The following is a 27,666-nucleotide window of genomic DNA, read 5'->3' on the forward strand; positions in this document are numbered from 1 at the left end:
CTGCGGTAGATTTGGACTTGTGTTAAGTTAGAGCCAGGGATGCAGGAGTGAGTATGAGTTTACTCAGTAAAGTGAGTATTATTGAGTATACTACGGAAGCCGTGACGTGAAGTGACAGCCACCGTTTTTTCAAAACTTTGGTTTTTGGTTTTTGGTTTTTGGAATTTCAGCATTTCCTTCAATTTTCGATGCACACCACGGGCTACCATCACCAAGAACACCAACTGACACTGTCACCACCACCAAGGGTTCATTCCACACTTGTATTTTCACTCAGCACCCACCACCGAGCATTTTTTTCCACATCTGTCTTTTCACCACCAGCTAGCTACCAACATCACCACCCACCATCGAGCTATTTTTTCACATTTGTCTTTTGACCAATATAGCTATCACCACAACCACCCAGCTTGAGTATCTTTTATCAAAGTCCAGACGTGTTTTCATTATCACTCACTCAATCAACTTGGTATCATTTACAGTCAATAAACTTGTAATCAACTTGGTATCATTTACAGTCAATAAATTTGTAATCAACTTGGTATCATTTACAGTCACAAATCACCTTACCCCTTAATCAATCAACAACCTTTCTGATCAAAGAAACTGTTGGTTTTCCAAATAGGTTGAATTTTGAGGAGGTGATTGTCAAGATCAACCTCAATTGTTTGAGAACTCAGAATAATCAAAAATACTTGGCATACATTTTTTAAAACAGCCTCATGATTGGAATGTCGTAAGTTGTGTAAAACAATCAATAAGTAAGTGATACAAACTCTGTGAAATGATCAGGTTCCAGATTGTAATCACCATGATTTGTGATTATACTCTTTGCAATTCAAAGATACTTATGTAAATTTTTTGTTCAGATGGGGGCCAGCCAATTCAGCATTTTGATGTGTAGTTAGTGTAAGAATTAATGGATCGATATGAAGTTAAAGAAGAAACTTCAAAGGTGAACACAATGAGTGTTGAGATAAGAGCTTTCAGAGTTAGTTGTGATGTGCAGTAGGATCGAGTGGATCAATTTTTTGTTGAGATAAGAGCAAGCCAATGGATCTTTTTGATGCAATGGGTAGTTTAAACAATAGTGGTTCGATATGAAGTTGACAAAGAAATTTAAAAGGTTAACACAACAGGTGTTGAGATAAGATCTTGCCGATTTGACTGTGATGTGTAGTAGGATCTATTAGTTTAATTTGAACTACAATACTTTGGTATTGATTGATACGATTGAAGTTGATAGGATTTGAGATGTGGTTTGATTCAATATTGAGTCAAAGTCTGGATATTTGAAGGCACAAGAGTTGGATCGGTCGAGCAATTTGACCAACTCACTGTAAATTGAGAGGGAGGCATGGTTGCTTTTCAAAATTCTTCTTCTCCCTTGGTGGTGGTGATGGTGTCAGTTGGTGTTCTCGGTGATGGTAGCCCGTGGTGTGTATCAAAAATTGAAGGAAATGCCAAAATTCCAAAAACCAAGAACCAAAAACTATGGTGTACGTATAGACTCATACCGACATATAAACATGACATGGGTAAAACATGTAATTTTTCCATGTCATGTTTGGTCGAAATTCATCCCCAAGCCAAATACCGTACGACACAACTCATACTGACACACATTGACATGGATTTTTGATTTACAAATCCCGTGTTGTAACATGAGTCATCTTGTACATTGTACCGTCGGGGAAGTGTCATACCAACACAACATGACACCAAATGTGAATTTCTCCAAAATATTGCATTCGGATCGGACTATCCAATTTTTGATGTATTTTTCTCTGCAATCAAGAGTTTTTAAAAAAATAAACACTCAATCTTAGCTCTACAGTCAACTATCTTTATTCAATAATCCATCTACATTATTATTACTCTGTCTTGCTCTTCCACAAATAATGCCAAAACAAAACAACATAGCTATCATCAACACAGTACTGGAAAATGGTTTCAACGACGGACTCACCATACGAGAAATACAAGATAACCTTGTGAAATAAGGAATCACAATGACTGAGAGAACAATCTATCAATATTGTAAACATTTGGATCACAACAACACCAAGCCGCCTGTTTGCGAGGATCAGCTTGAAAGACGTAATGCCATCAGCAAACACTTCCATGATGGCAAATCAATCAAAGAGATGCTCATATGTGTACTCTAACATATGGGTTGCATTTTGTTTTATGTGTAATGCTTTGTTGGATCACAACTGGGATGGCACTCTCTTTGAAGGAAAAGATCTCAATGTTTTTGGTACTTTACCGTGAATATCTTACACATGTTTATTTGAAGACTCATATTTTGTATGCATCTCAACCACAAGTATACCTTGAAGTATATGAAAAAAACAATACTGATTTATAATTTGAAAAAAGGAGCCAAATTCTTATAAAGATTGGAAAATACATGAATTAAGTCAAATGACAAAGATTTTGATCTTGCTTTGAATGCTTCCATCCCATCCTTCTGCTTCTTACTTTTTATCATATCACATTTTCTTTTGAACACATTTCTGTGATGGAGATCTATACTTCTTCTTACCACTAATACCAAACCAATTAAAAGAATATCATTTAAAGATTCCTTATGGTCAGACAGCAACCCACTTTCAGTGTCCATCCCACACTAGGATAATGATGACTAGGCTTGCATAAGGTCTGTGTCAAACCCTACCCACAAGAATCTGGTGCGTGAAGCCAACCCAGCCTTGGGGAGGACAAGTACAGTTGAACCTCAGCAGTGACCATAGATCATCATGATCCAAAACCAATTTGATAGAGGAATAGCATTGGTGACATCAAGTAGTTCTGCATTCACATAGTGAAGAATGAACATGCAAGATACAATTCTATCCCCTATCAAATTGGCCTGTGAGACTTCTGTGAAGACTGCTATCTGACCATCATGGGAAAAAAAGTAAGTTTCATCTCACATCATTACCATGTTTTAAATAGACAAATCTAAAAATCAGCAAGTTGAAATGGTTTGTTTTGAGTTGAATTAGATGAGATTGCTTGTTTTGATTACAAATGAAAGATTCAATGATGAACCGTTGATATGATTGATTTCAGGTGAATCAGATGAAGAAGATCAATCTTGATTGAATCAGATGGAGATGATCAATCTTGATTGAATCAGATGGAGATGATCAATCTTGATTGATTTGGTTTGAAACAATCGATTGTGATTGATTTGGATTGAAACAATTGATTTTGATTGAATTGGAGGGGGAAAATGATTGATTATGATTCAATCAAATGGAAAGGATCGATTGAAGATAGGATCAATTTTGTGCCTAATCACTAAAAAACATTAAACCAATGTCAAAGTAATCTACAACCTAAAGGCACGAAGCTTGACAACCTCAATTTCCTGACAACCCCAATTTTTGATTAATACCCGCAAACCTGACAACCTCAATTTCCTATCAATACCCGAATAATTCCCTATCCGTACTGAGCGAGACATTCCATCAGCAGTCCCATACACATTCATTGTTGCGTATGACCCTGCCAACGAATACCGGAAGTCACCCTGCTCAGACATACGATCCGTCACAATTCAGCAAACCCTCATTTTTCCCATCGCACAAATCCAGGTAATTCAGCAATCACAACCAACCGAGTCCAACCGCCCTGATCCAACATGGGTTACTCTGACCAAGGCTTCATGACATGCCTTCGCTCACTCGCTTCAGCACTTTCATCGGCGCAGCAACCAAGCTACGCCATGCCAAAAAAACCAGTGCTGCCTTCTGATACAGCTCCATCACCATTTCTACCCGTTTGCCGAACACTAGCCTCACCATGACACTACGAGTCCAGATAATCTCTCGGCGCGGCGCGCTCAAGCAAGCCAACCAGCCAGTAAGCATTACTCGCCGCAAGCCAGTTGACCTCGCCATTCGCCGGCCGATATAAGGAACGACTGACTATGACCCAAACGTTCTTTATTCCTCAAGAGCAACAAACTGTCGGATAACGCTGTACACAGTCATTCTACCATAGTCCCATCCAAAGGTCAATTGCACCGTGATAACATTCACCGCCAGAAGCCAACTGCGCCATTTACATTCTCAATCCCGACTCTCTAAGACACTTCCATCACGTTGCACAATCTGAGCTGTGCTCGATTTGCTCTTCAGTCTCAACACCACCCATCCCGACTCTCTAAGCTACTTCTTTCCCATTGCACTATCGAGCTGTGCTCGACTTGCTCTTCAGTCTCATCACCATCCTTAGCCTCCCATTACCCATCTCGAATCGTGACGATCAATCCACATGGCGACCACTAACCAAATGAACGGACCGGTCTAGAAATCACATCCGTTTACTATATTGACAGTCGTTGAAATAGCAGAGACGGTAGGTAATTCACATCTCCTCAAGCACATCATTGAACTGACTAAAGTCTACAAAGCTCCAACCATGGGATAATCGAGCTTACACCTATCGCAATGCAACCGGTTCAATCACATGCAACGGTTGGGACAACGCCAATGAACCTGAATATGACGGCACTTTCACATCATATTGTGGATCAAAAGAAGAGCCGGAAGACGAAAATTGCTACGTCGTTAAGGGCAGAATGATCCCGTCGAATGATACGGCCGAATATCAAGTCTATTACGACGCCGAACACATGATTCACGTAGGAACCAGCGAGGCCTTCACCGGTACTTTACACAACAACACCGGTGTCTCCGGTTTTGGTATCGTCGGAGCCAAGACAGAGGTTCCAGAGGCCACTTCCGACTCCGCGGTCTTGGTGTTTGTCATGAAGCACGTGGATTACCGTCCAGAGGTACGTTTCCTATGGGTCTTTTTGGAACTCAAGCTGACATCTTTCTCAGACAAAGGAAACACCAGAATTCGAAGTAGAGTACCGGATGCGACCAACACCCAACCCTAAAGGCACGCAGCGATTGATACAAGAGGGGAAAGAAACCTTAGTCCACGGGTACATCGTCGACTGGAACGGCTCCTCAAATCGTTGGGTTGTTGATGTACGTGCAGTCCGTCCATCGGTTTTGACAACGCTGATTGTCGCTGGCTCCAGGTCACCGGCGTCAATGTCGGCAGCGGTCATCAGACTGCCCCAAAGAAGAAGATCAGTACCGGATCACAGGTCACCGCCAGTGGCAGAGTACGACCCGCAAAGTAATGCATCATTCACTATCTGTCACTGGTGCCATGGCTAACCCATTCATTACAGGCATACGGCGTCGTCAAGCCCGGCCCCCGCGCCGAAGCGCAAGGCTCCCACCAAGGGCAAAGGGAAAGCTGCAGCCCGCGATCCCCCCGACGAAGTCCTGGACGAGGACGTGTTGGATGATTTCACGTACGAGCACCATCATAAGTATCAGACAAGCTTCAAATATATGCTGATTTGTATATTTGATGTTCAGTCCTCCAACACCAACTAATCCCAAGAAGAGGGCCCGGGCCCCAGCTAAAACCAAGCTTCAGCCACCTATTCCAGTTGAACCGGAGGATCCGGTTGGGGAAGATCCGTACGACGAAGACCTTTTTGAAGAGGAAGCCTCACCCGAGCAGAGCACCAGCAAAATGCAGATGACCAGGGCCGGTCGCCAACCAAAACGCAGCAGAGGCGCGTAGCTTCCGGGCTAGCGAGCTCTGTGGTTCACGACCAACTGGTCTGTGTTGTTATGGGAATCCTTGATGAACCAAGTTTGACCAATCCCCGGTGTACGAACCTTCACTATGTGTTACGTCTATTATCCCCCTCTGCGTTGTAAAAATATGATCCAGTCACATTTCATGTGTTTTTTGCAATCTTGCCAATGTCGCATTGGACCAGCATCTTTGACTATGTATGAGAGCCCACTTGGTCAGCCCATTCTGGGCAGGGGATCATTGCATTCATTTTCTGAGCTACACGCTCTTCTGGATAAAACATGACTCCGATTTTGCTTCTGGGGATCCGCCCCCATTGAGCTTTCCACCATCCCACAATAAAATCGACATACACCGACATCGCCAATCGCATCAACCCATCATAATCAAAGCCTTCCCCCCAACGCGCTGATAGCATTCTTAAATCACAAACAAGGACCCATCGAGTAATCGTACAAACCGAAGGTTTCAAAGTCGTTTAGGTGGGAAGTGGTGTTCAGTTTATTATATATGTAAATACTTACTCTTTCTAATTTCGATCCAGAACTCCATGGACGGCATGAATGAAGTCGCAGGTTACGGACCGGCAGCGCGTTCCTCAGCTGAGCTGTCCGAAGCCAGTCACTTTGCACGTTTCCCGGGCGAATTGCCGTCGGACGTTGGTCCATGTGACAATATCTGCAGGGATTGCGAAGCTTTACATTGGAGAGCGGAACGAACACAGAGAGATATGAAAGCGACTCACGCGACTTTCTCCATGTGTTGTCAAAAAAAGGCCGTGGCCCTACTGAGCGATGGCCTTGACAATGATCTCACCCCATCGTTCCTGAGGAAGCTGTTGACTGGCAGGGATCAAAGTAAGTGGACAACTATCAGGTCAGGAAAGCAAATGCTGATTTTTTGTGCAGCCTCAAAAAAATTCAGGCATAAGATCCGGGCTTATAACAACGCAATTTTGTTTGCTTCAACCGGCGTGAAAATGGACAAAACAGTCCTTGGCAACGGGGGCAGTTGGACTTACCGCATATATGGACAATTGGTTCATCGGATTGGCTCTCTGCTACCTCTCAATGGGGTAAGGAAGAAATCTGGCCAAATCTTCATCAACGGCGACCAATCGGATCATGAAGCAACCGCACGTTCAACCGCCGCCGGCGGAGGGTTGAATATTCAAATCTTAAAGCAGCTACAATCGTTTCTTTACGCCTACAACCCGTACGCGAAAGTCTATAAGTCGGCTGAACAGATCGCTTGAGGCACCGTTACACGTACGATCAAAATCAAGACTCTTGCTATTGCGAACTGCGACAAGAATCGCTACAATTATCCAACTTGGAATCAGGTAGCCGCAATCATTGAAGGAGACGGCAAGGTTGGGTCCACCAACCGGGAACTAATCCTGTACCGCAAGAGTGGCTTTTTACGCCGGATATCTGAATTGAATACAAGTTACTTTGCCCTGAGATACCCACTCTTCTACATGTACGGATCTCAAGGCTGGGATGAGCATTATCGCAACCTTCAATCACGCAGTGAGTCACGTTTTTCATTCGCGTAAAAGAATGTAGTTGACATTCCGTTATTGGCAGGACCAGGCGGGAAGGTTTCGCGATCAGAATGGCATGCTTATACTTTGTTCGACCGGCAAGACGTCTTCTCGCCTATACTACGAGGTGGAAGATTGCTTCAAGAAATCACTGTCGACATGTATGTCTGCATTGAAAATGCGAGGCTCAAATTTGTACGATTGAACCAAACAAGACTTCGAGCCGAGCTGTACAACGGGGAAACTGAGGCTTTGAGCAACAATGATTTCCGGATTGGGCGCAACATCATCCTGCCCTCATCTTTCGTCGGAGGACCCAGGGCGATGCATGAGTTGTATAATGACGCTATGGCCTTGGTCAAACGTTTTGGACATCCATCATTGTTCATAACCATGACTGCAAACTCTAATTGGCCCGAAATCACGAACGCGTTGTTACCTGGGCAAACGGCTGAAGACCGGCCTGATTTATTGGTGCGGGTCTTTTTCTTGAAGTTAAGACAGATGCACAAGGATGTAAGGAAACTTGGCCGTTTGGGAAATTGCATATCCGACGTCCATACAATCGAGTTCCAGAAGCGCGGAGCGCCTCACGCTCATACCATCTTAATCAACGATTCGCGCACCACACCAAAGTCTCCGGCACAAGTCGACTTATTGGTTTTGGCTGAGATTCCAGATCAAAACGAGGATCCATTGTTGTATGATTTGGTGGTTCAGTTTATGGTACACGGTCCGTGTCATGAGGGAAAAGCCTGTTGGAACAATGGGAAATGTAAGTATGGATATCCACAACCTTTTCAAGAAGAAACTGCAATGACGGAGCGCTCCTACCCTCAATAAAAACGCCCAGACAAAGGCAGAACGTTCCTCAAGTCCGGTCATACTTATACAAATCGGGACATTGTCCCTTATAATAGGTTTTTGCTTTTGAAATATCGTTGTCATATGAATATTGAAGTGGCGGTAAGCATGAAATCTGTAAAGTATTTGTACAAATATATCGCAAAGGGGCACGACCGGCAAGCTGTTGCTCTTGAAACTGAGGATGAACCGCAAGATTACGTGGATGGTCGTTATTTGGCGGCACCAGAAGGTGAGTAATGATTTCACGTCGCAGTTTCAACGAAGTATTGACAATGTCGTCTAGCCATATGTCTTCTGTTTCAGTTTTCCCTTTCGGGCCGGCATCCGGCGGTGAATCGTCTTTCATTACACGACGAGTCCTCAAACTTGGTTTACTTCAGGGACAATGATTCGTTACGTCGTGCAATTGAATCCGGGCGAGCGGAGAAAACAACTTTGTCAGAATTTTTCCGAATGTGTGCAGCAAACCTCGAAGTAACCGGAGCTAAATTTCCCATTCGCGAACTACTTTACACCGAAATGACAAACTATTATTGGTGGGAGAAAAGCCTAAAACAATGGACACGTCGAGTGAAGGATATTGCCTCAATAAGCAGACTCTACTTTGCCAAGCCTGGGCATGGAGACCGATATTACTTACGTTTACTGCTCACTGCTGTCAGAGGTCCTATGTCTTTCAGAGACTTACGAACGGTCGACGGTGTGCTACATCCAACATATCGGTCGGCAGCCGACGCACTTGGTTTACTCATGAGCAACACACATTACGACGCGTGCTTGACCAAGGCCGCGGTTTGGCAGACTGGACATCAGCTTCGCGAAATGTTCGCTCTTATCTTGACGCATAGTCCACCTTCTAATCCGCAGAATCTTTGGGATGATCACATGGAAGACCTTACGGATGACTGTCATTACCAAATAGCTTTATCTCACCCGGACCTGTTACCCGATGACAGCCAGATAGAAAACTATGGACTTTTCTTGCTGGGTACTGCGTTAGGATACATGGGTAAGACGTTGACTGACGTCGGGCTGAAAGAGGTGGACCAAAACGAACTGTTGGATTTCCATGGATTACTCAATTCGACTGACGATACAATTGTTTCCCCACAAACCAGTGCTGAGTACGTTGTCAACGCAGGCGTGACTATGACTGACGAGCAAGGTGCTGTATACGACGCAGTCCAGGACGCAATTCATAATAACCCTGGCCGCATCATGTTTGTCGATGGCCCCGGTGGCTGCGGGAAAACCTTTTTGCTCAATGCCTGTCTGCACTATTGTAACACGGAATCAATCCCATTTGTGGCTGTGGCGTCGTCGGGCGTGGCGGCACTCCTTTTATTACGTGGTGCAACTGCTCATTCCACGCTTGAAATCCCGATCAACGTCGATCCTGACTCAACTTGCAACTTCAGCCGTGCTGACACCAAGGGGAGAGCGCTCAAGGCTGCACGTTTTATGGTGTGGGATGAGATTGTCATGCAGCACAGGCATGCAATCGAATGCGTGGACAGGTCGCTTCAAGATTTGTGAGACTGCGATCAGCCATTTGGTGACCTGACAATACTTTTCTCGGGAGACTTCCGACAAACTTTGCCGGTGGTGTTTCACAGCTCATTGATGGACTCGGTTCGGGCGTGTTTCAAGTCATCTGACCTTTGGCATGTAGTGGAGGAATATAAACTCACGAAAAACCTGAGACTGGCACAAGGTGCAAAGGGTGTTGGAGAATATTCTGAATGGCTGTTGGACTTAGGGTCAGGTCGACTTCAGGATGCTAATGTGGATCGCGTCAAGCTTGATCATGTTGCCGTCGTCAGCATCGCGCCGGGGCAACCGTTGAGCCAAAGCTGGATCTATCCTTTTTATTCAGCTGTCAACAATCTTATTTGTCGTTCGGCTTGGAGGAGACTTGCGATGTATTATGAAAGCCGCGCCGTGATTACCACCTTAAACCGGACTGTCGCTGAGTTGAATCAAATGGTGCTGAGGAGCTTAGACGGCGAAAGTCGGCGGTACTCCTCTCTGGACACTCTGGATGAAGAGTATGCTTCTCATGTGAGCATTGAAGTTCTGAATAGTTTTGAAATAGCAGGCTTCCCTTCTCACCAACTCGACTTGAAAACGGGCTCAGTAGTAATAGTCCTCCGGAATCTCAACCTGTACACTGGCCTTTGCAATGGGACCAGGCTGCTGATCACACATAAGTCTGACAACGCTCTGGATTGTGTAGTCGTATCTGGGCCAAGAAAGGGTAGAGGACTGTCTTTGCCACGAATGAAAATGCATCACCCGGGGAATGAAACGGTGCCAATTTCTTTTTTTCGTTTTCAATTCCCGGTTGCTCTGGCTTTCGCGATGACCATTAATAAGTCGCAAGGGCAAACTTTGGAACAGGTATGTGTTGTTCTGCCAACACCGGTGTTCGCGCATGGACAATTGTACGTCGCGATGTCTCGATGCACTTCAAGCGCGGCAACATCCGTCATATTGACAGAAGTCAAGAGGGATCATATGACTACCAATGTAGTATTTAAGGCTTTGTTAGAATGATGTGAAATTCAAGCGGTTGGATGACAGGACAGAGGATGGACATAGATGTGAATAAATGTAAATATCTTGATCGATCTAATTGTAATAATGGAGCGTGTTGTGACCAGGTGAGAGCAATGTTAACAATTGTGAACTGTCCGGAGCGAATCTTCTCGAGAGTGGACTTACGAAGCATTATCGCAAGAATTGAGTCACACGTTGACGGTCGGGAAATTGTGAGTGAGCACTGTGACGAATGGCGGCCCGCGACGTTGGAACTCGACGACTGCAACGTAAGTGAATATATGCCCTGGGAGGGACGCGGCGCGAGCCGTCTCGATGAATGCCGCCATCTGATTTTGTAAAAACCGCGCCCAGACCTCCGGATTTACCCTGGATGGTATCGTATCAGGCAAAGTGCATGTATACAATGTCTGTCCCGATGGAGTAAGTATGATAACATCAAGAAGGCGCGGAAAGGCTTACATTGTGCGGCGTGAGGCGGTACGTGAAGTGTTCTGCGGTGGTAAGGAGTAAACAGAGAGGCAACGACATATTTGGCGCAACGTCTCGAGGTCTGGGGTTTCAACTGGGAATGGGTCTTTTCTACAGACAATTTATAGGGAAGACGGAGCACGATCTGACCGTACGTGTCTCACTTCGATGCCGATCTCATCATAGTAGGCTCACATTCTGAAAGAGGTCATTTGGTATCGTTGCGTTGGCTGACGTCCACAAGATGCGGTGTCGAGGAAATTGACTGGGGAAATGGCAATCCCGGTGTTGGTCCATAATCAAACCGTAGCGTGATGAGCGATAGTGCTTAACTAATACGGAAACACCGTCTGTTTGAACGCCTATACCGTTCGGCGAAAGGCCCAACCATCGCCTGGACTGAGGAAGTCCGGTATGTTGGAATACAGACCATGGCAAATCCGAAAAAACCGCGACGTCTTGGACCGGCCCAGGAACAGCCATTGTGTATGACACGGGAAGCCCGGCACCAGACATGGTCGGCCAAAGCATGATTGACGACCGCCTCGGATGGATTCTTTCTTTGCCAAGGTGACCAGTGGCCCCTGACAAGGCGCGGAAGAGCTGGCAATTCGAGCGCGGTAGTCGGCTTGGTGCTTTGCGCACAGCATGGGATCGCGAGGAAGAGTTGACTCAGACCGAGTGAGTCTTGATCTCATCTTTGGTTAACTCGGCGTTCAGGCTCTCCTCAAGCGAAGCCTTGCGGTGGATGTCGGATGCCAATTGCAGCTGACTTTAAAACGGTCTGGCTATTTGCATTTGGTGTTACATCGCGCCCTTTCTTTGTCACAACAAGTCAAGCATTTTCACGAGCACAAGATCGTAGGTCGGTTTCTCACAACATGCAAAATTATTCGTCCTCCACCTTTCCTTTGCGATTCAGCAGTGTTTTCTGGACGAAATGCGATGTAAGTGTTGAAACAATACTCGGGGCAATCGACTAGCAAACTGACACGTCGCTTGCTAGACACCTCTTGCTGATTACAATTCAACACGAAGGTTGAAAATGTACGAATCCAATGTCTTCATAAATTCGGGGGTGCTCCAAGGAATCAAGATTCTTATCGCCACGAAGCGAGATGAAAGCGCAATCAAAATGAATCACGCTTACCGTATTGAAGGGGAGGTGGCCGCGGGCGGCAGAAACTGTGTATCTACGATATTTGAAGAAGCCGAGGCAACCATTTGCATCGACGAGGCCGAAGTTCGTCTAAACGCGCTATCCAATTGAGTCACGACGCAGGGCGTTGGCAGGATTGCCGAATGGTTGACTTGCCGTTTGACAACGCACCAAACTTTGGAATACATAAAAGTGTTACATAGGAGTACTCATTATATGGTGAGCGAGCCTTTGTACCAGTTGTTGGAACAAACGCTCATTGTCATGCTTTTTTCGAAGCGGCACGACTTTTATGCCATTTATCTCCTTAAGCCGCACATCACATGCCAGCTCAGCATTGATGCTCTCAGGGTAGGAAACGTGATCAGTCTTTGAGGTTTTGTCGTCGCAAGTCAACTTGAATCCAACACATGGGAGATCGAGGTAAGTGGGCACTTGCTTGAATGAGGCTAGGTCTTGGGTTAACCGGTTTCTCCAAATAGGTCTCAGAAATTCAAATGGTCCAGGTCCAACCGCAAAGTTGGCGAAGCAGGCGCCAAAGGGGTTTGCCGCCGCTCACTCCTTGAGGGTTCACCTGAAATCAGGAATGGACTGTAATTGCATATGTGACAAAGAGCGCCTAGGAATTCTCCTGGACGGTGACTCATCGACGGAGGGGTCCGCACTTGGCCGGACCGCGCGATGAGCACTTATGTACATAGCTGCGAGATTGTCGTCGTAGTGACATCCCTTTAGTGTAAAATACATCTTATTCGTGAGCCAGTCAAAACTGACAACAGCCGGTTTAGGGCGGAGCCCCGGTGTTTATTGGAACCGATGTGCCCTTAAGCACATGGTTTGCACCAGGCTTTGACTTCACTTTCCATGGCATGCGCAGAGGAGGAGAGGGGCCAAGTAAGATGGCTGGAGTCCTTTCGAGACCGGCACAGCGGAACGGAGAGTCAATGATGGCGGTGAAATGCAATGCTTGGAACGCATGAAACTCAGGCAAAGTTGGGCACCGGCTGGAGTTTGACTGCCGGTTTTGACGGTCTCATGGGACCAGACAAAATGGTACACAATACATGAAGTCAAATCCTGTGGGGCGGCGCGCCGCCCAATCCCTCGTCATTAGTAAAATGTTGAAGACTTGTTTCTTAGGAAATAACAAATGGATTGAAAGAGGGTGGGACTGAGAAGAGGAATGGAATCTAAACCTGAGCAAGACACTACACCAAATGTAATCTTTACCGGGCGGTAAAGAAAACTACTGACATAGAAAAGTCCTGAGGCAACAGGAAGAGAGCTAAAATTCTGAAAAAATATGCACCTTGTTCCTAGATGTTGGGGCGTCATGATGAGTATTTTTTTGTATTTTACACGCAGATATTGGTTTATGTACTAACAATAAACGCTGAAAATCATCAAAAACTCACATGTAACAATACCTAAAGTCATGAGTATGAAGACAATATTCTGTGGTCTAAAAACTTCAATAACTTTTGCAATTCTGCTCCAAATAACTCGATTTTTTGGTTCATTCAAAAGCTGAACTATTCTCCTTCACACTTCATAATATTAGTAAGGTGCTATCTAGTCATTTAAACACTCTACATATGTTCAAACAGTTCTGCATGAATAGCTCTGTAGGATCCTTTTTAGACCAGCTACAGATGTGATGTCTCAATGAAAAATGTAGAGGGAAGGCTCACCTTTTTAATGCACTTCAAATCGAGTGATTTGATTCAGAACTTCAAAAGTTATTGATTTTTGAAGATTCCAAAATCCTGTCTTCAAAGTCAAGGGCCAAATTTCAGGTATTGTTACAGGTGGGTTTTTGATGATTCTCAGCCTTTATTGTTAGTACATTAACCAATATCTGTGTGTAAAATATAAAAAAATACTCGTCATGACGCCCCAACATCTAGGAACAAGGTGCATATTTTTTCAGATTTTTAGCTCTCTTCCTGTTGCCTCAGGACTTTTCTATGTCAGTAGTTTTCTTCACCGCCCGGTAAAGATGACATTTGGTGTAGTGAGAGAACAGTTCATTAATTGAACAGAAGAGAAAGGTACTTTTGATGGCAAATCAATAAGTTCCAAGTTGAATATTGTGAGTACTGCGAAGATAGAAGGAGTTGAAATACTTACCCAAAGAAACAAAAGTGAAAGATGGAATGTTGGAGTTGGTAGGTGGGAAGGGTTGATGATTTAAAAGGTACTTTAGACCAGAGCTTGGTTTAAGAACTTTCTTTCGGATTTCACATTTCAAATATGAACTACAGTTTGGCTGAATGCTGTTTAGCACAATGTGATTTAACACTCCGGTGGTGAATTGGGCAAAGCTATTAGATGTGATATGGTGTCATGTTGTTTGTCGGTATGACACTTGTCAGCCGTCAGACCATCCGCCATGACTCACGTTACAACACAGGATTTGTAAATTAAAAATCCATGTCAATGTGTGTCGGTATGAGTCATGTCTTACGGTTTTTGGCTCGGGGATGAATTTTGGCAAAACATGACATGGAAAAATTACATGTTTACAGCCGTTGTAATATCTAACGGCAGTTTTTCGAAGAATGGTGTCGTCGTTGGATTTAATGAGAAGTCAAAAACTCACAAAATCCACTTCGAGATTGTTGAACTTTGTTGCAATCTCGTGACAAATGACAAGTAAGTTTACGCAGCTCCTCTCTCTGTATAACCCTTTACACCCTGCTGTGACATACCGAAAGCCGGTTGACGAATATTGACATCCACCCCTCTTTACCGGTTATCCACTTTCCCCCACTTTCCATTTCCGGTTTCCCTTCTCTCGATTCATTAACCCCCTCATCTGAACTCTTCCACTCGTCCCATCTATTCTTCGATTCAACTTTTGATTAGTGATACCAATCACTCACCATCAACAGGTCTGACGGTTCAAGTGTCATCCACCAGGTCCATCAACTGTGAGTTTTTTCGGTGATTCTTTTGGGTCATTTGTTTCTCCTCGCTCCCATGACTGACTGAGACATCCATGTGTACAGATGCCCATAAACTCTTATGCCCCTGACATCAAGATGGTGGTCATTTGGATGGTGATGCGTGGAATGCGCTTCCACGACATAGTCACAACTCTCGGGGTCGACGTATCTCTCACTTCCGTCCGGCGGTGGTTCGATTTATACCAGACCACACGCGCGGTCATCACAAACCCTGACAATCACATGATACCCGGCCCACGCCCCATTTTAGGACAGGTTCAACGTGATTTTATTCTGGAAGCTCTTCATCACGACCCTACGTTGTTTCTAGACGAGCTTCAACAAAAAATCACGGAGAGGTTTGGAATGGTTGTCTCCCTGAAGACCCTCTCAAATGAAGTCCGATTGCGAATTGGATGGACGAGGAAGAAAGCTCAAACCGTCCATCCGAATCAATCGGAAGAGGCACAAGGGGCGTATATAGGGGAGGTCTTTGGAATTGACCCGTATTGCCTTGTGTTCACCGGTGAGCCATATATCTCTCATTTTCCGTGACAGACACAAACTGACTGCTTGTCCACAGATGAAACAGCGGTGAACAAGAGGCATCTCTATCGGGAATTTGCTCGCGCGCCTCGTGGGGAACAAACCGTGCGACTCGAGAGACCAACTCGGTCACAGAGATGGTCGGTCTTACCTGCGATCTCTTTAGGTGGACTGGTAGCCTTAGCTATCCAGCCCGGTGGTTACTCAAGGATCAACTTCGAGGGTTACTTGGAAAATCATTTAGGAAGCTCATTTTCTTCAATCCTTCTTCATCATTAGTTGACCAATGAAACCTTCCTTTGGTAGTTGCCTGCCATGAACCCGTGGCCTGCTGGCAATTCAGTCCTCGTGATGGATAATGCTCCTATCCATCACGGAGGGAACATTGAAGCGCTTTGTGAAGCGCGTGGTATCCGTCTACTTTACCTTCCGGCGTATTCACCCGATTTCAACCCCATCGAGTTGGGCTTTTCACCACTTAAGTCTCGCTTGAAAAGAAGCTGAGCTCTTCATCGTGCCATTAATGTCCTTGGGGAGGAAGCTTCTATATTTGTCACTTGTATGAATCTATTTACTGACTCTCTTTGCCTAAAGTTGTTCATGAGCTGTCGATACCTATGATTCAATTACGCAAGATTGATTATTGGTTTATTTGTATCCAAATAAACCCAAGCAAAAAAATGTATGTTATGCGCGGCGAGCTCCTATGTTCCATATTTTTCAAAAACTATCGTGTATTCAGACTTTAGTCCTGGTTTCAAACCAAGGTCCTCAACCTAGCAATTCAATGTCGAGTGACCTTTTGATGATTCCACTTGAACTTGATCGGATAATGTCCACTATATTGGTTCCCATCTGAGATCACTGTGATCTATTAGCGAGGTCCTATGATTTTATAGGACCTCGCTAATAGATCACAGTGTGTTAAAACATTTGGTCTATAGACTAGTCTAAAGACCCGCGACTATCAGCACCTCTTTCGTCATTTATGGCCAAGTCCATAAATACTTGCTCAAATTGCGCAAAAGAGACTCTGAGGCAAGGGAAGATTCGGTGCGACTTTGTTCAAATAATTGTGGGTTGATTATTTGATCAAAGTCGCACCTCACACGGTGTTTCATATAATATTTCAACTTGAAATATTTATTAAGTCAAAGGGCGCATAAAAAGAAGGCTCTGTGGGTAATATACGAGCGGACCTCAAGTTCACAAAGTGAGACCAAAACCAAACTGTGTATATATTTTAAAACGGGTGGACTTAGCCACGGTTAGACACTGTGAACAACATAGTGGGAAAACCACGACTGGGATAAAAATATTCTGATAGGTGAAATAAACAAGAATTGAAAATTTTGTGACAAGTCAAACCCGTCGATAATCACTGGCCTAACTATTATTCTGATAGGTGAGATAAACAAGAAGGTGCTTTTTTGAGACAAGTCAAACCAATGGATAATACACATTTGCTATCCAAACATTCACGGAAACAGCATTCAACACTGTATCCTCCTTGGTTTGATTATTCATGTCCTACAGAATAAGAAGACGTTTTGACAGATCAGTCACTTATTCTTAAGTCAAAAGGGATTGCAGCCCTTACCATTTTCAAAACGAGCTTGAGCTGCCGTCATCAGGCGGTGGGCAATCTGACGGTCGATTCCCTTGGAGGTTAGGGTGGCCTCGGTTAGTTGGAGACTAGGAATCAAGTCGGTCCACGACAAGATTCCTGCCTCTCTAAGGAGCTTTCGAGTTTGCTCATCTTGGAAGTCGATGTTACAGTCCGCGAGGAACAACTCCATTTGGACGGAGTGAGCCGTGCTGGGATTTTCGACATCAATCTCGTCCGCGCCACTCGAAAAGTCACTTTCCCAGCGACTTTCAGAGTCGCTGGAAACATAAATCGGATTATTAAACGAGTTGGTGATCTCTGGAATAGAGGCCAAAAAATCAAGTCAGTAAATCTACAAATATCAAAGTCGTTATGTTTCTCACCTTGGTCTTCCACCTTGATCTTCTTCAAATCAGGCTTAACATCAAAGACTTCGTTTGATGAAGACACATCACGTCTTTCACCTAATTTAGATAAGTCTGGCTTCACATCACCCCCCACGCTTGAATTGGACAATTTGTGTTTTTGGCTCAACGTGCGTTTGATCGAACTCGAACCACTAGAATGGGGTGGGTGGACTGAGTTGGAGGGCGTGTTGATGGCCTCCAATCGACGCGGATGGCCCTGTAATCGCAATTGAACACGGTCTTCCACCCCCATGTCGGGGTGGATCCACTCGCTTTTTTTGATTTCGTAGCGGAACTCAGCGGTGTTGGGTGGTATCCAGGTCGTCGCGATTTTCGCCGCCTAAAGAGACGTAGGTGATTGGGTCAGCAAGGCTACAGCTCTCACGGCGTTGGAGAGAAGGGCTTACCACTCCTTTAGCCCAGATCCACGCAGCCGGGTAGGTCAATCGATATCGACAATTCGGATCCCAAGGAGTCGTCAACACAGTTCCAGGCCCTCCCGCGTAAGTTCCAATCGCATGTTGGCTAAAAATTTGGTTGGCGAGAGTTTTTAACTCTCTCTTGTTTTTGGATTCCTGCAAGGCTCAAAAGAAGTCAATTCTCAAGCATGAACGTGAACAATCAGACGCACCTCAGATTCATGTTCCTCCGCGCCATCTCAACTAGCGGCGGCAATAAGTTTCTTAGTCGCTGATTCCTGTGAGATCATACATGTTTGTTAGCACAGTCTAAAATAAGAACAAGCCAGGGTGGGAAAGAGGATAGAGACCAAACACAACTCACCTTATTGACCACTTTAGCTTTCACTTGCACGTTATCGTTTTCAATCAAAAGTATTCCTTTTTTCTTGACCGATTTGTCTAAAGCATCGACAAAGTTTTGCCATTGAATGGCACTATCAAGGACAACTTTGAAGCGTCCCACAGTGGTCTTCCACTTCAGGTCTGGCGCAAAATCACTAATGAGGATGATGTTCTTCATGCCACCCTCATACTCTTCACACGCTCCAGCCACGAGCGCCTTGAAATCTTTCAAACTCTTGCCAAACAGACAACTCTTGATTTCTAAATAGCCGGTATTGATCGCTTTTGAATCAATCAAATTGAGTTTGTCAGCCTTCGCAGTTTTCTTACCCGCGCCAACTTTAGGTGTGCTCGTAGTCGGAGCGTTGATTTCGACCTCCTTGTCCGTGTAGATCTTGAAACGGACCTCGACGGTCATCTGATTGTTCTTATCAAAAGCATCTCGAGCTGGAGTTCCGACCCTCAATAAAGGGTCTTGCCTGGCACAAGTGGCTGGCTGATTGTCTCCCACCCGAGGCTCAGGCAACTCGAAGTCTGACGAAGAAAATAAAATCAGTGGATTTAAAACTCGGTACATGGGGGAACCTATTGGCACTCACGTGGGTTGATGTGACCAATCACATCAGTTGCAGCCGGCGCGTTTGACAAAGGAACAGACATATTGAAATCTATCAAAAAGATCCATTAACATCGCCTTAATAAAAAGAGAAAAATATTAACGAAGAGGAGAAGATGGACAAACAAGTCGATTTAGGGTCTTGCATTTGGTAAAATGAAACACAAAGTGAGGATAGTGATGCGAGTGATGGTATGTTATTTGTGAAGATCGAATTGGTCAATAATATGGGAAATGTGAGGATGGAATCGATTGCGATCAGGGGAAAAGGCGATGGTGGCTTTATAAAGTAGGGTGGTGATTGATTTGAATCTCGTCCGGGAGGGAAAGACATCCCTGGAGATGATGCCATCGCGATCAGAGATTGGATCCCGGTAAATGACTTGACGAAAGAATTGCCGGAATGGGGGAAAGTTATGGGGAGAGGAAATGGGAAAGCGAATGTCTGATCTTAAAGAAGTACGATACGATTCACTCTGAAAGTCGAAAAATTTCGAGTTTTTGACTTTCAGAGTAAAATCCAACGACGACACAACTCTTCAAAAAAGTGCTGTTAGATATTACAACGGCTGTATATGTCGGTATGAGTCTATACGTAGAAAACCAAAAACTGAAGTTTTGAAAAAACAGTGGCAGTCACTTCACGTCATGGCTTCCGTAGTATACTGAGTATTTTTGCCTAAAACTAACGTGAATAGCTCTAACTTAGAGCTATTCACGTTAGTTTTTTATCTTTTTTGATCGTTGTTTTTTTCCCGCCCACCACCCTCTAGTCAGACTGGGGTTAAGTTTCAGGCTATTTTGTTATCAATTTCTCTTATACACGAGTAGGGGGGTCCCTCAGTGAGGGACTCAGCGCCGAGCTATTCGCCACCCACAAGTACTCTCTGCGCTCCTTTGTCTTTTTGCAAACCAGGCCCCAGGGCCACATCTCTGAGTAACACACAACAACCCGCGCCACCGAGCCAAACTGATTCCTTGGTGTCATGTGCACATTGGCTCAATTACTTGTTTACATTGAAGACAAAAAGAAACCTTTTTCCACCTGCTTGTATCTCACTTACACAAAACTTCTGTCCTGAAGACACGTAAAATAGAAACATTCCTGGAAGTAGAGCATTATCAACGTTTACGGGACCGGCCAGTCACTTCGGCAGTTTATGCTTTCTGTTCCCCTTCAGGTGGAACTGTTTTCTCTTCCCCTGCGGTCTGCTTTTCGACTACCTTTTCACCTCCCCCTGCTGCTGCATAGGTTGAATCAATGTCCCCAAACTTGATGTTGGAAAACTCCACAGTCGCATCGGCACTTTTGGCCTCCACGGTTTTGGGATCACCACTTTCATCCGAACATGTTCCTCTGGCAACACCAGGTGTTTCAAGTCCCTTTCCGGGAGGATAATTACCACTGAGCCACTTCATCGCAGCTGGAGAGGTATCATCTAATAACACAGTGTCAGCATTATTGAGATTCAACAATCAACAGTCAGATTCATTGCTATGTCAATCTATATATGAAGAAAAGAGAGAAAGTCTTACCCTACAGAACGGATTAAAGGGATCGGATTCAAAGCAAAATTCAGTTACGTGAGATTCCTATAACCACGAAACCTGGAGGAAAAGTAGGAAAATGGAACAAGGAACGCACCCATAAGCTCAGAACCAAGACATGCCCTCTATCCATTGATTCTCCCATTGCCTTGAGTCCACCTTTGGCATTAAAATCATCTTTGTCGCCAAAGATCCCCTTAACTGCTTTACAAAACCCTTCTGTTATGGAGTCCACAGCTGGTTCGAGTTTAGGGATGCTGGTTTTAGAGTTTGAAATGACTTTTCCATTTTGGACATAGAGTCTACGTATCTCCTTCAAATCCCCCTTAGCAGTTTTATCAGTGGTGATGAATTGAGTTACAACTGTCATCTTTTTGCTTGAATCGACTGTTTTACCAGGACCATAAAAGTCTTTAGCTCCCAATCGATAACTTGCAAAGTCACATCCATCCTTGTCACAGATACCTCCATAACGATTATCAGGATCATCTCCGCATTTTGCTCCCTCACATACAGTCAGACCTGGAGCTGAGCACGGATGAGGTGTAAATGCTTGGGAGATCGAGTTCGCCTCCCAGATGTCCATTTCATTACAGCAAGCTCCAAGTTTGCCTTTTCCGGAATTTTTATCAGTTTTTGAAGGCGTCCAGCCATCAACATTGGCCTAAAATAGGAGAAAGATATTGCGGTCAAAACACAAGATCTACACACGGAGGTCAGGTGTGGAATCAAGCAAGTGAGTCAAAGCACTGACTTTGCCACCAATAAATTTGATATCGTGTGGACATTGCGCATCACAATAACCAGTCCCAAACTTGGCGCCCGCTTTGTTCCCAGGGTTCTTTGCCATTCCACCATCCTCCGCCATCTCACTGAAGTACAACGCTCCATTAAGTCCACAGCCTTTGGAACAGGAGGTGAAAATCCAATTTGTCAATGCCGAATCAAGGAGCATGATGATGAAACTGAATTAGTATTCATGGGGCGAACTCAGCGAATTTCAGGAATTTAACACGTACCGATTTTCGAAACATCGACATCGAAACTAAACTCTTGATTCTTCAGCTTGAACATTTGATACTTCGACTCATCAGCCATAAGGTAGACTCGTGATCCAACATTAGTTGCGTATTTTCCTTTTGTGACGAATTTCAAACTGACACTGGAGCCTTTGGTGTTGATCCCATAGTTTGGGACATACTCGGCTCCTTCCAAAGCACAACTTTCAGCGCATTTCGCCCCGTCAGCACACACTTCGGTGTCCCAAGTCTGCCCAGTGTAACAATTCTTCATTCCGTCTCCTGGAATCTTGCGAAGCCATCTCCAGTTAGCATCAAGTGTGATGCTAAGAGAAAGGTCTTTACAACTTCCGCCCTTGCTACATTGTTGCACGGTGACCTTTGGATGGACTTCCGGTGTCTTACTTCCGGCCTGCTGCGCACGAGTGGAGGGTATCGCGAGCAGCGATAAAGCGCACACAATCAAGGTGAGCATGATGTCGGAGGAGAAAGATCTGATCCGGTGGGATAAAGAGATTTATATATATATAATGAAAAGAAATGGTCGCTGAGTGGATGTTGCGAATTTAAACTGCCCCTGATGTCTTTAATTTTTTCGGACTTGCACTGAAAGTATTATGGAAGGAGTTCAAAGAAGAGCGCTTCACTGAGACGCGATTGATGTCTTCCTCTAGGAGAGCTGGGTAAACAGGAATTTGATTGATGTAAGAGAATTATGGAATCTCAGCACAGCTGCACTAACATAGCCATCTTATAGTGGGACTGATGATACGAGCCCAGCCAGTTTTCCTATGAAAAGTCGAAGGAGATTCAGCATGACGACCGCAGTGCTCATCGAATGGCTTTCTTTCGGTCATCGAGGTCACTAATTGGCGTTACCTTGAGAGGCTGTCTCGACTTTCAATGTGTATACGAAAATTGGACGCAACCCCGACGCTTCTAACCACAACCAGTGCTGGACACCCGGAAGCTCTATGCAACTAAAAGTTTAAACCATGTAAGCACATGGATCGACTTTCGTCCAAAGTTTATAATAGCAACAATTGTATTCTATATCCACCTTAAGGTGCCGATGTCAGATAGCAGCGACATCCATAACGCTACCGAGGCACGCCAGTATGCAGTTCTAGCTCGACTCTCAGTTACGCACCAGAAAAGCATTCCCGAAAAGAGGTGTAGCTTAGTGACATCCAGAGTACTGGAAGGGCTGTGAAATTTTGTAGCTGCTAATGGGTAGCAGCTACTATCTGCTACGTAACCATTTCTGGACACGCAGACATCGGATTTGTCCAACCGTGAGACTTAATGCGCAGACCCAGCAATACAAACACAGCCGTATCAGTGGTCACCCAACTCGCTGGAAATGGGCTTTTGTGGACACACTTGGGATCAAGGTGTGCTACTGGAGAGAGCTAATGGCACCCGGTTGTGTTGATGTTTGTAGAAGAAACAAACTCGCCACAAGTCTTGATGTACATACATAGTCAACCAGAACTTTGGCCAAATTGGCTTATTCTTCATGTGCTCAGTTCCCTGACAAGATATGCAAGGGATAAGGCAGAAGTTCGAATTCCTTGCTAGTCTTGTATGTCTCTATTCCGGCCGCATATATCCAAGCTTAAGGGTATACACAAAGGCTGATTGATTGTACACCTCAAATGGGCTCGCACAGATCATGATCCATTGCGGAATCGACCAGCAATATTATGAAGATGTAGCGTTCATGATAAGGTGCTCTCGAGATCAGCAGGGTTTGAAGAAGATCGATTGTGAAAATCATCTCGAGAATCGAACAGATAGGACGCACGAGCCTGTCGGCGGACACCTGGCTTTTATAAGGGGGTATCCGCATTGTCAATGACCTATCGGAATGGCATGGTCTGTTTTGGCTGGGATCATGTGAAGTCAGCAGTACGAATTCCGAATGGAGAAATCTGCGTGTCGTAAGTAGCCGAATTGTAGTGGGTAGCAGTAGCCGCTACAAAATTTCACAGCCCTTCGGTTACTCCCGTGACATCCTCCATCCTTAGATCGGGGGACGTGCGATATAATTACACAAATATCATCACCCCGGTCATTCAGCAACTTGAGGTGATTCGTCTTGTGCAAAGACCTGTTGCTATGATTGTTCATGCTTTTTGGTGAGATTACAACCTGTTAGGACATCATGTTTAGTGTATTACAGCTGTTTCAAGAAAGGTTGACAACTTTTTGCTGGAGAAAGTTGTCTCCGCAGCGGCTGGAACCAAAGACAAAACTTGATTACAGGTTTATTATTTCCTGTATTCTTCCAATTAGCAGAGAGACAAAATCAAGTGAGGGACAAAACCCGGGTTTTGCACATTGGCGAGATTTTCAAAAGAAAATAAATCTTTGTTGGAACAGCTGTACACGTTCAAATGGATACTAGAATACCTTTATAATGAGTTAGTAATCTATCATTTATCTGCTCAAGAGGACTATTTATCAGTGTTTGAGTTTGCAAAACTCTCATTTCATAAACTCTTTAATTAAGAGTTACAGAGAAATGGGACCGTTAACTTAGACACTTCTTTGGTATAAAATACCAAAGATAAAAGGCCGTGTTTGGTGCGACACCCAAGGTGCAAGTCAAGGGTGATAAGATTGCTTGTAAGAATAAAAACACACCCTACGGGATGGCTAGCGCACACATTATGAGAACTACCCTCAAATAATAAACAACAATAGAAAAATAAAAAATACTGAATACTAAAAAAGTAAACCTAAACAACCACCTCTAAAACCCAAATGAAACATAACTACTAAGCATACTAATATCAAAAAAATAAAAAAAATAAAAAGGACCCCGGTATAGACACCCCCCTGTTTTGGTCCCGGCACCCCCTTACTCATGCGGTGGACGCGCCCGGGTAGCGCGTGGAGCGGGCGTGCCCGGGAGCGCCCGCAAAGCTCATTTTGGGGGTGGGCACACCCAGGGCACTATCTTGTTATTGGAAGCTGTTGGAAGCTGTAAAAAAGCCAATCCCACATATTCCCACCTTTCATATTCTAAAAAAACCCTCAAACACCGCTCATCTTCCACATCAAAGTTCAAGATCCACAAACTTCATTCCAACATGCCAATTGAAAATCCTGTATTGGCATCATGGATTAAACCACCTAGCAAAAGCAGTACCAGATGGACTGGATGACAAGCTTTAGACAAACATAATAATGGCTGACGTCTTGCTAAGTGCATGAGCTGCAACTTGATGATGGACGGAAAGCCAGCCAAACTTTATCTACATATCACCCAAGACTGCAAGTCTGTCTTGGCCTCCAAAAAATTGGCATATGAGGACCTTGACCTAATCCGAATTGGAAAAGATGTACCCTCAACAGCCAATACAAACAACCAAAGCCGCAAGATGTCTGAAACTTCAGAGACCTTGCTGATCAAGCAACCCAAGAATCAGCCCAACTTCAGTCTGTTCTTCAAGCATTGTAAACCAGATAAAGTCCAAGAAACCTATGAACATTTGCTCAAAGCTTTGATTACTGGCCATGTGCCCTTTTGGTTCCTTCAAAATCTGTCTTTCCAAGCTTTTCAAGAAAGTATTTTGATTGCACCATACACACCTGCCTCCCAATTCATGATGATGGATATGGTTCTTCCTTGACTTCATGCTGCATATTTGGTCAAAACCAAGGCTGAACTCAAGCAAAAAACCAATCTCACCATATCACTTGATGGATGGCCTGACTGCTCACGGAACAGTGTCTATGCTCTCCTCCTTGTCTGCGGTACAAATTTAAAAAAAAAGATCAATGTATTAGATATTGATGATGTTTGAAACACCTCTGAAAACATCTTGGTGGCCTTGAAAGATGTCCTTGATGGACAAGGTGTAACCTGGGAGCAAATTAGTGCCATTGTCACTGATTCTCCCAGCTCAAAGATCAAATTATGTGTGGGTTTCAATTGACCCTTTATTCATTAAGATTTTCAACTGACAATGTTTCCTTTACAGAAAATGGTGAACACCAAGTTCAATCATGTTATTTCATTGGCATTTTGCTTACATGTATATAATCTCATTGCAAAAAAGGTTGTTGCACATGTGGATATGGAAGGAACAGTCAAAATCAATCGAGCACTAGTTGACTTTTTTGGCTCTTCAAGCTTGTGGAGTCACAAGTTGTTGAAATGGCAAAAAAAGGAGGGTGTTACTCAGGGTCTTTGTACATTCTGTGAATCTTGGTGGTATTCAATGGCCAAAGTTGCAATATCTGTTGAAAGCCACAAAAAAGGATTTCAAAGCTGTCTCACAATGTTAAGGGACAAATTGGTACCAACTTCAAATATCAACAAAAACATTATCATTGCCATTGAAAATCACAATCATTTTACCTCAAACTCAATCCTTGTAAAGCTTCTTTGACCCATTGTGAATGCTATTGGCCAATTAGAAAAAGCAAACACATCAGTTGGAGATATTTGGAAGGAGATTGGTACTGTCTATCAGCAACTTCTAGCGATTGATCTTTCCAGCTATCCACAATTCAAACCCTTCAAAGCTCACTGCTTGAAAGTCTTACACAAGCATGCCAAACTATTCAACGAACCAATATATATTGTTGGATTCTTCTTAACCCCCATGTTTTGTCAAGTTCCTGTTTTGAAGGCCTTTACAAGCAATGATATGATCAAGATAATCATACCATTAGCAAAATACTAGAACTACAAGAAGGCTGATGCCTTAAGCCTTCACGAGCAAGTGTTACACTACTTCAGCGGTGTTGGAATCTTTTGTGTTTTGACAAAACGTAAGTGTATCTTTTTATATTTGTAATATTTCTATTAACTGACATGTTTGACACTACAGTTAACCACCCAATCGACTTCTGGCTCACTCTAACTCCACAAACCTTTCAACTCAAAACATTTGCAATCCGAGTGAACAAGCTTGTTGCCCATGCTGTGGGCGTTGAAAGCATCTTCTCAATGATGGGTGCCACAAAAACTAAAAATCACCATTCTATGAAGATATCTACTGTCAGCCTGAGACTTAAAACAGGTGGCTATAAGAGAATCAAAGCTGAGTGATATTGCTTGAAGCTTCTTTATTGGCTTTGTTACAGTAGGTTTACTGAGATAAATTTGAGCCTTTATATAACAGGAGCTGGCTACTCCATGTTGTCTTAGGTGCAGAATGGCTACCGCTGCCTGATACTCACTGAAAGTTCTGTTCCAATGAGGGTCTTCTGAGGTAGGTACAAAAGTACTCCTGTCTCAGGTATACACAGTCTAGTTTCTATGAATTAATAAAGAGACATCTTTATTAATAACAATCTTCGAAACATCTTGGACGATGGAAGTTATGTCTAGTTTCTACATATTGATAAAGAGATGTCTTTATCAATAATGATCTTCAAAAACATCTTGGACATTGAAAGGTCATCCTAATATTAAGAACACTGAGTCTTATTTTGATAACATACTGCTTGAGAAAGAAATAAATGATAACAATACTAAATGTTAAAAGTCAGATAAGAAAGATGATATCAAAGAATTGAGATGATCTAAATTAAAAGTAATTGCCGGTTTTTAGTATAAGTCATAGAGTTTAATTTCTCAAGGATGAGTTTGTTGGTTTGTAATAAGATGGTTCCTTTCTTGAGATGCAAAAAACCACTGCTTATATATGCATGTCTCTTTGTGATCTAACATGTAAGGGCTTTCTGTGCGAGTTCATGATGGTCTTCTGTAACCAATACGGTGTTGCTTGTTTCTGATCCCTTAGTCACATTCTTGGAATGTAACTAGGCTCAAGGTGATATCTATCCTTCTTTTAGATCAGGGTCTTCTGATGCTCGAGTATGTTCTTTCAAGCTGATGTACATGTGTAATGATATCATGACACATGAGAATCATTTTTGTCCCCAAGCGTCCCTGGATAATCT

General features: G+C 43.9%; 5 protein-coding genes across 5 annotated transcripts; 2 read left to right on the forward strand and 3 right to left on the reverse strand.

Annotated features, from left to right (window-relative positions):
• Positions 1-3,813: 3,813 nt before the first annotated feature.
• On the forward strand, positions 3,814-5,625 carry MELLADRAFT_110986 (uncharacterized protein; the record flags this gene model as incomplete). Its single annotated transcript, XM_007415197.1, has 7 exons — positions 3,814-3,873; positions 4,324-4,371; positions 4,418-4,810; positions 4,860-5,012; positions 5,066-5,166; positions 5,222-5,347; positions 5,415-5,625. 7 exons carry the CDS (start codon positions 3,814-3,816, stop codon positions 5,623-5,625), a joined length of 1,092 nt encoding a protein of 363 aa, XP_007415259.1.
• A 568-nt stretch (positions 5,626-6,193) lies between these two features.
• MELLADRAFT_110987 (uncharacterized protein) lies at positions 6,194-6,771 on the forward strand (the record flags this gene model as incomplete). The annotated part of the gene is made up of 2 exons (XM_007415198.1): positions 6,194-6,519; positions 6,636-6,771. 2 exons carry the CDS (start codon positions 6,194-6,196, stop codon positions 6,769-6,771), a joined length of 462 nt encoding a protein of 153 aa, XP_007415260.1.
• A 4,015-nt stretch (positions 6,772-10,786) lies between these two features.
• On the reverse strand, positions 10,787-11,617 carry MELLADRAFT_110988 (uncharacterized protein; the record flags this gene model as incomplete). The annotated part of the gene is made up of 2 exons (XM_007415265.1): positions 10,787-10,984; positions 11,282-11,617. 2 exons carry the CDS (start codon positions 11,615-11,617, stop codon positions 10,787-10,789), a joined length of 534 nt encoding a protein of 177 aa, XP_007415327.1.
• Positions 11,618-17,258: 5,641 nt separating this feature from the next.
• MELLADRAFT_92144 (uncharacterized protein) lies at positions 17,259-19,526 on the reverse strand (the record flags this gene model as incomplete). Its single annotated transcript, XM_007415264.1, has 8 exons — positions 17,259-17,269; positions 17,340-17,666; positions 17,732-18,095; positions 18,163-18,330; positions 18,387-18,401; positions 18,539-19,092; positions 19,158-19,226; positions 19,301-19,526. The coding sequence occupies 8 exons, from the start codon at positions 19,524-19,526 to the stop codon at positions 17,259-17,261; spliced, it is 1,734 nt and encodes a 577-aa protein (XP_007415326.1).
• An 806-nt stretch (positions 19,527-20,332) lies between these two features.
• On the reverse strand, positions 20,333-22,216 carry MlpCel7A1.5 (family 7 glycoside hydrolase; the record flags this gene model as incomplete). The annotated part of the gene is made up of 5 exons (XM_007415263.1): positions 20,333-20,613; position 20,711; positions 20,820-21,386; positions 21,477-21,625; positions 21,742-22,216. 5 exons carry the CDS (start codon positions 22,214-22,216, stop codon positions 20,333-20,335), a joined length of 1,473 nt encoding a protein of 490 aa, XP_007415325.1.
• Between the last annotated feature and the right edge of the window lie 5,450 nt (positions 22,217-27,666).

The sequence above is a fragment of the Melampsora larici-populina genome (genome assembly GCF_000204055.1).
Source record: "Melampsora larici-populina 98AG31 unplaced genomic scaffold MELLAscaffold_49, whole genome shotgun sequence".
In the NCBI taxonomy this organism is placed as follows: domain Eukaryota; kingdom Fungi; phylum Basidiomycota; class Pucciniomycetes; order Pucciniales; family Melampsoraceae; genus Melampsora; species Melampsora laricis-populina.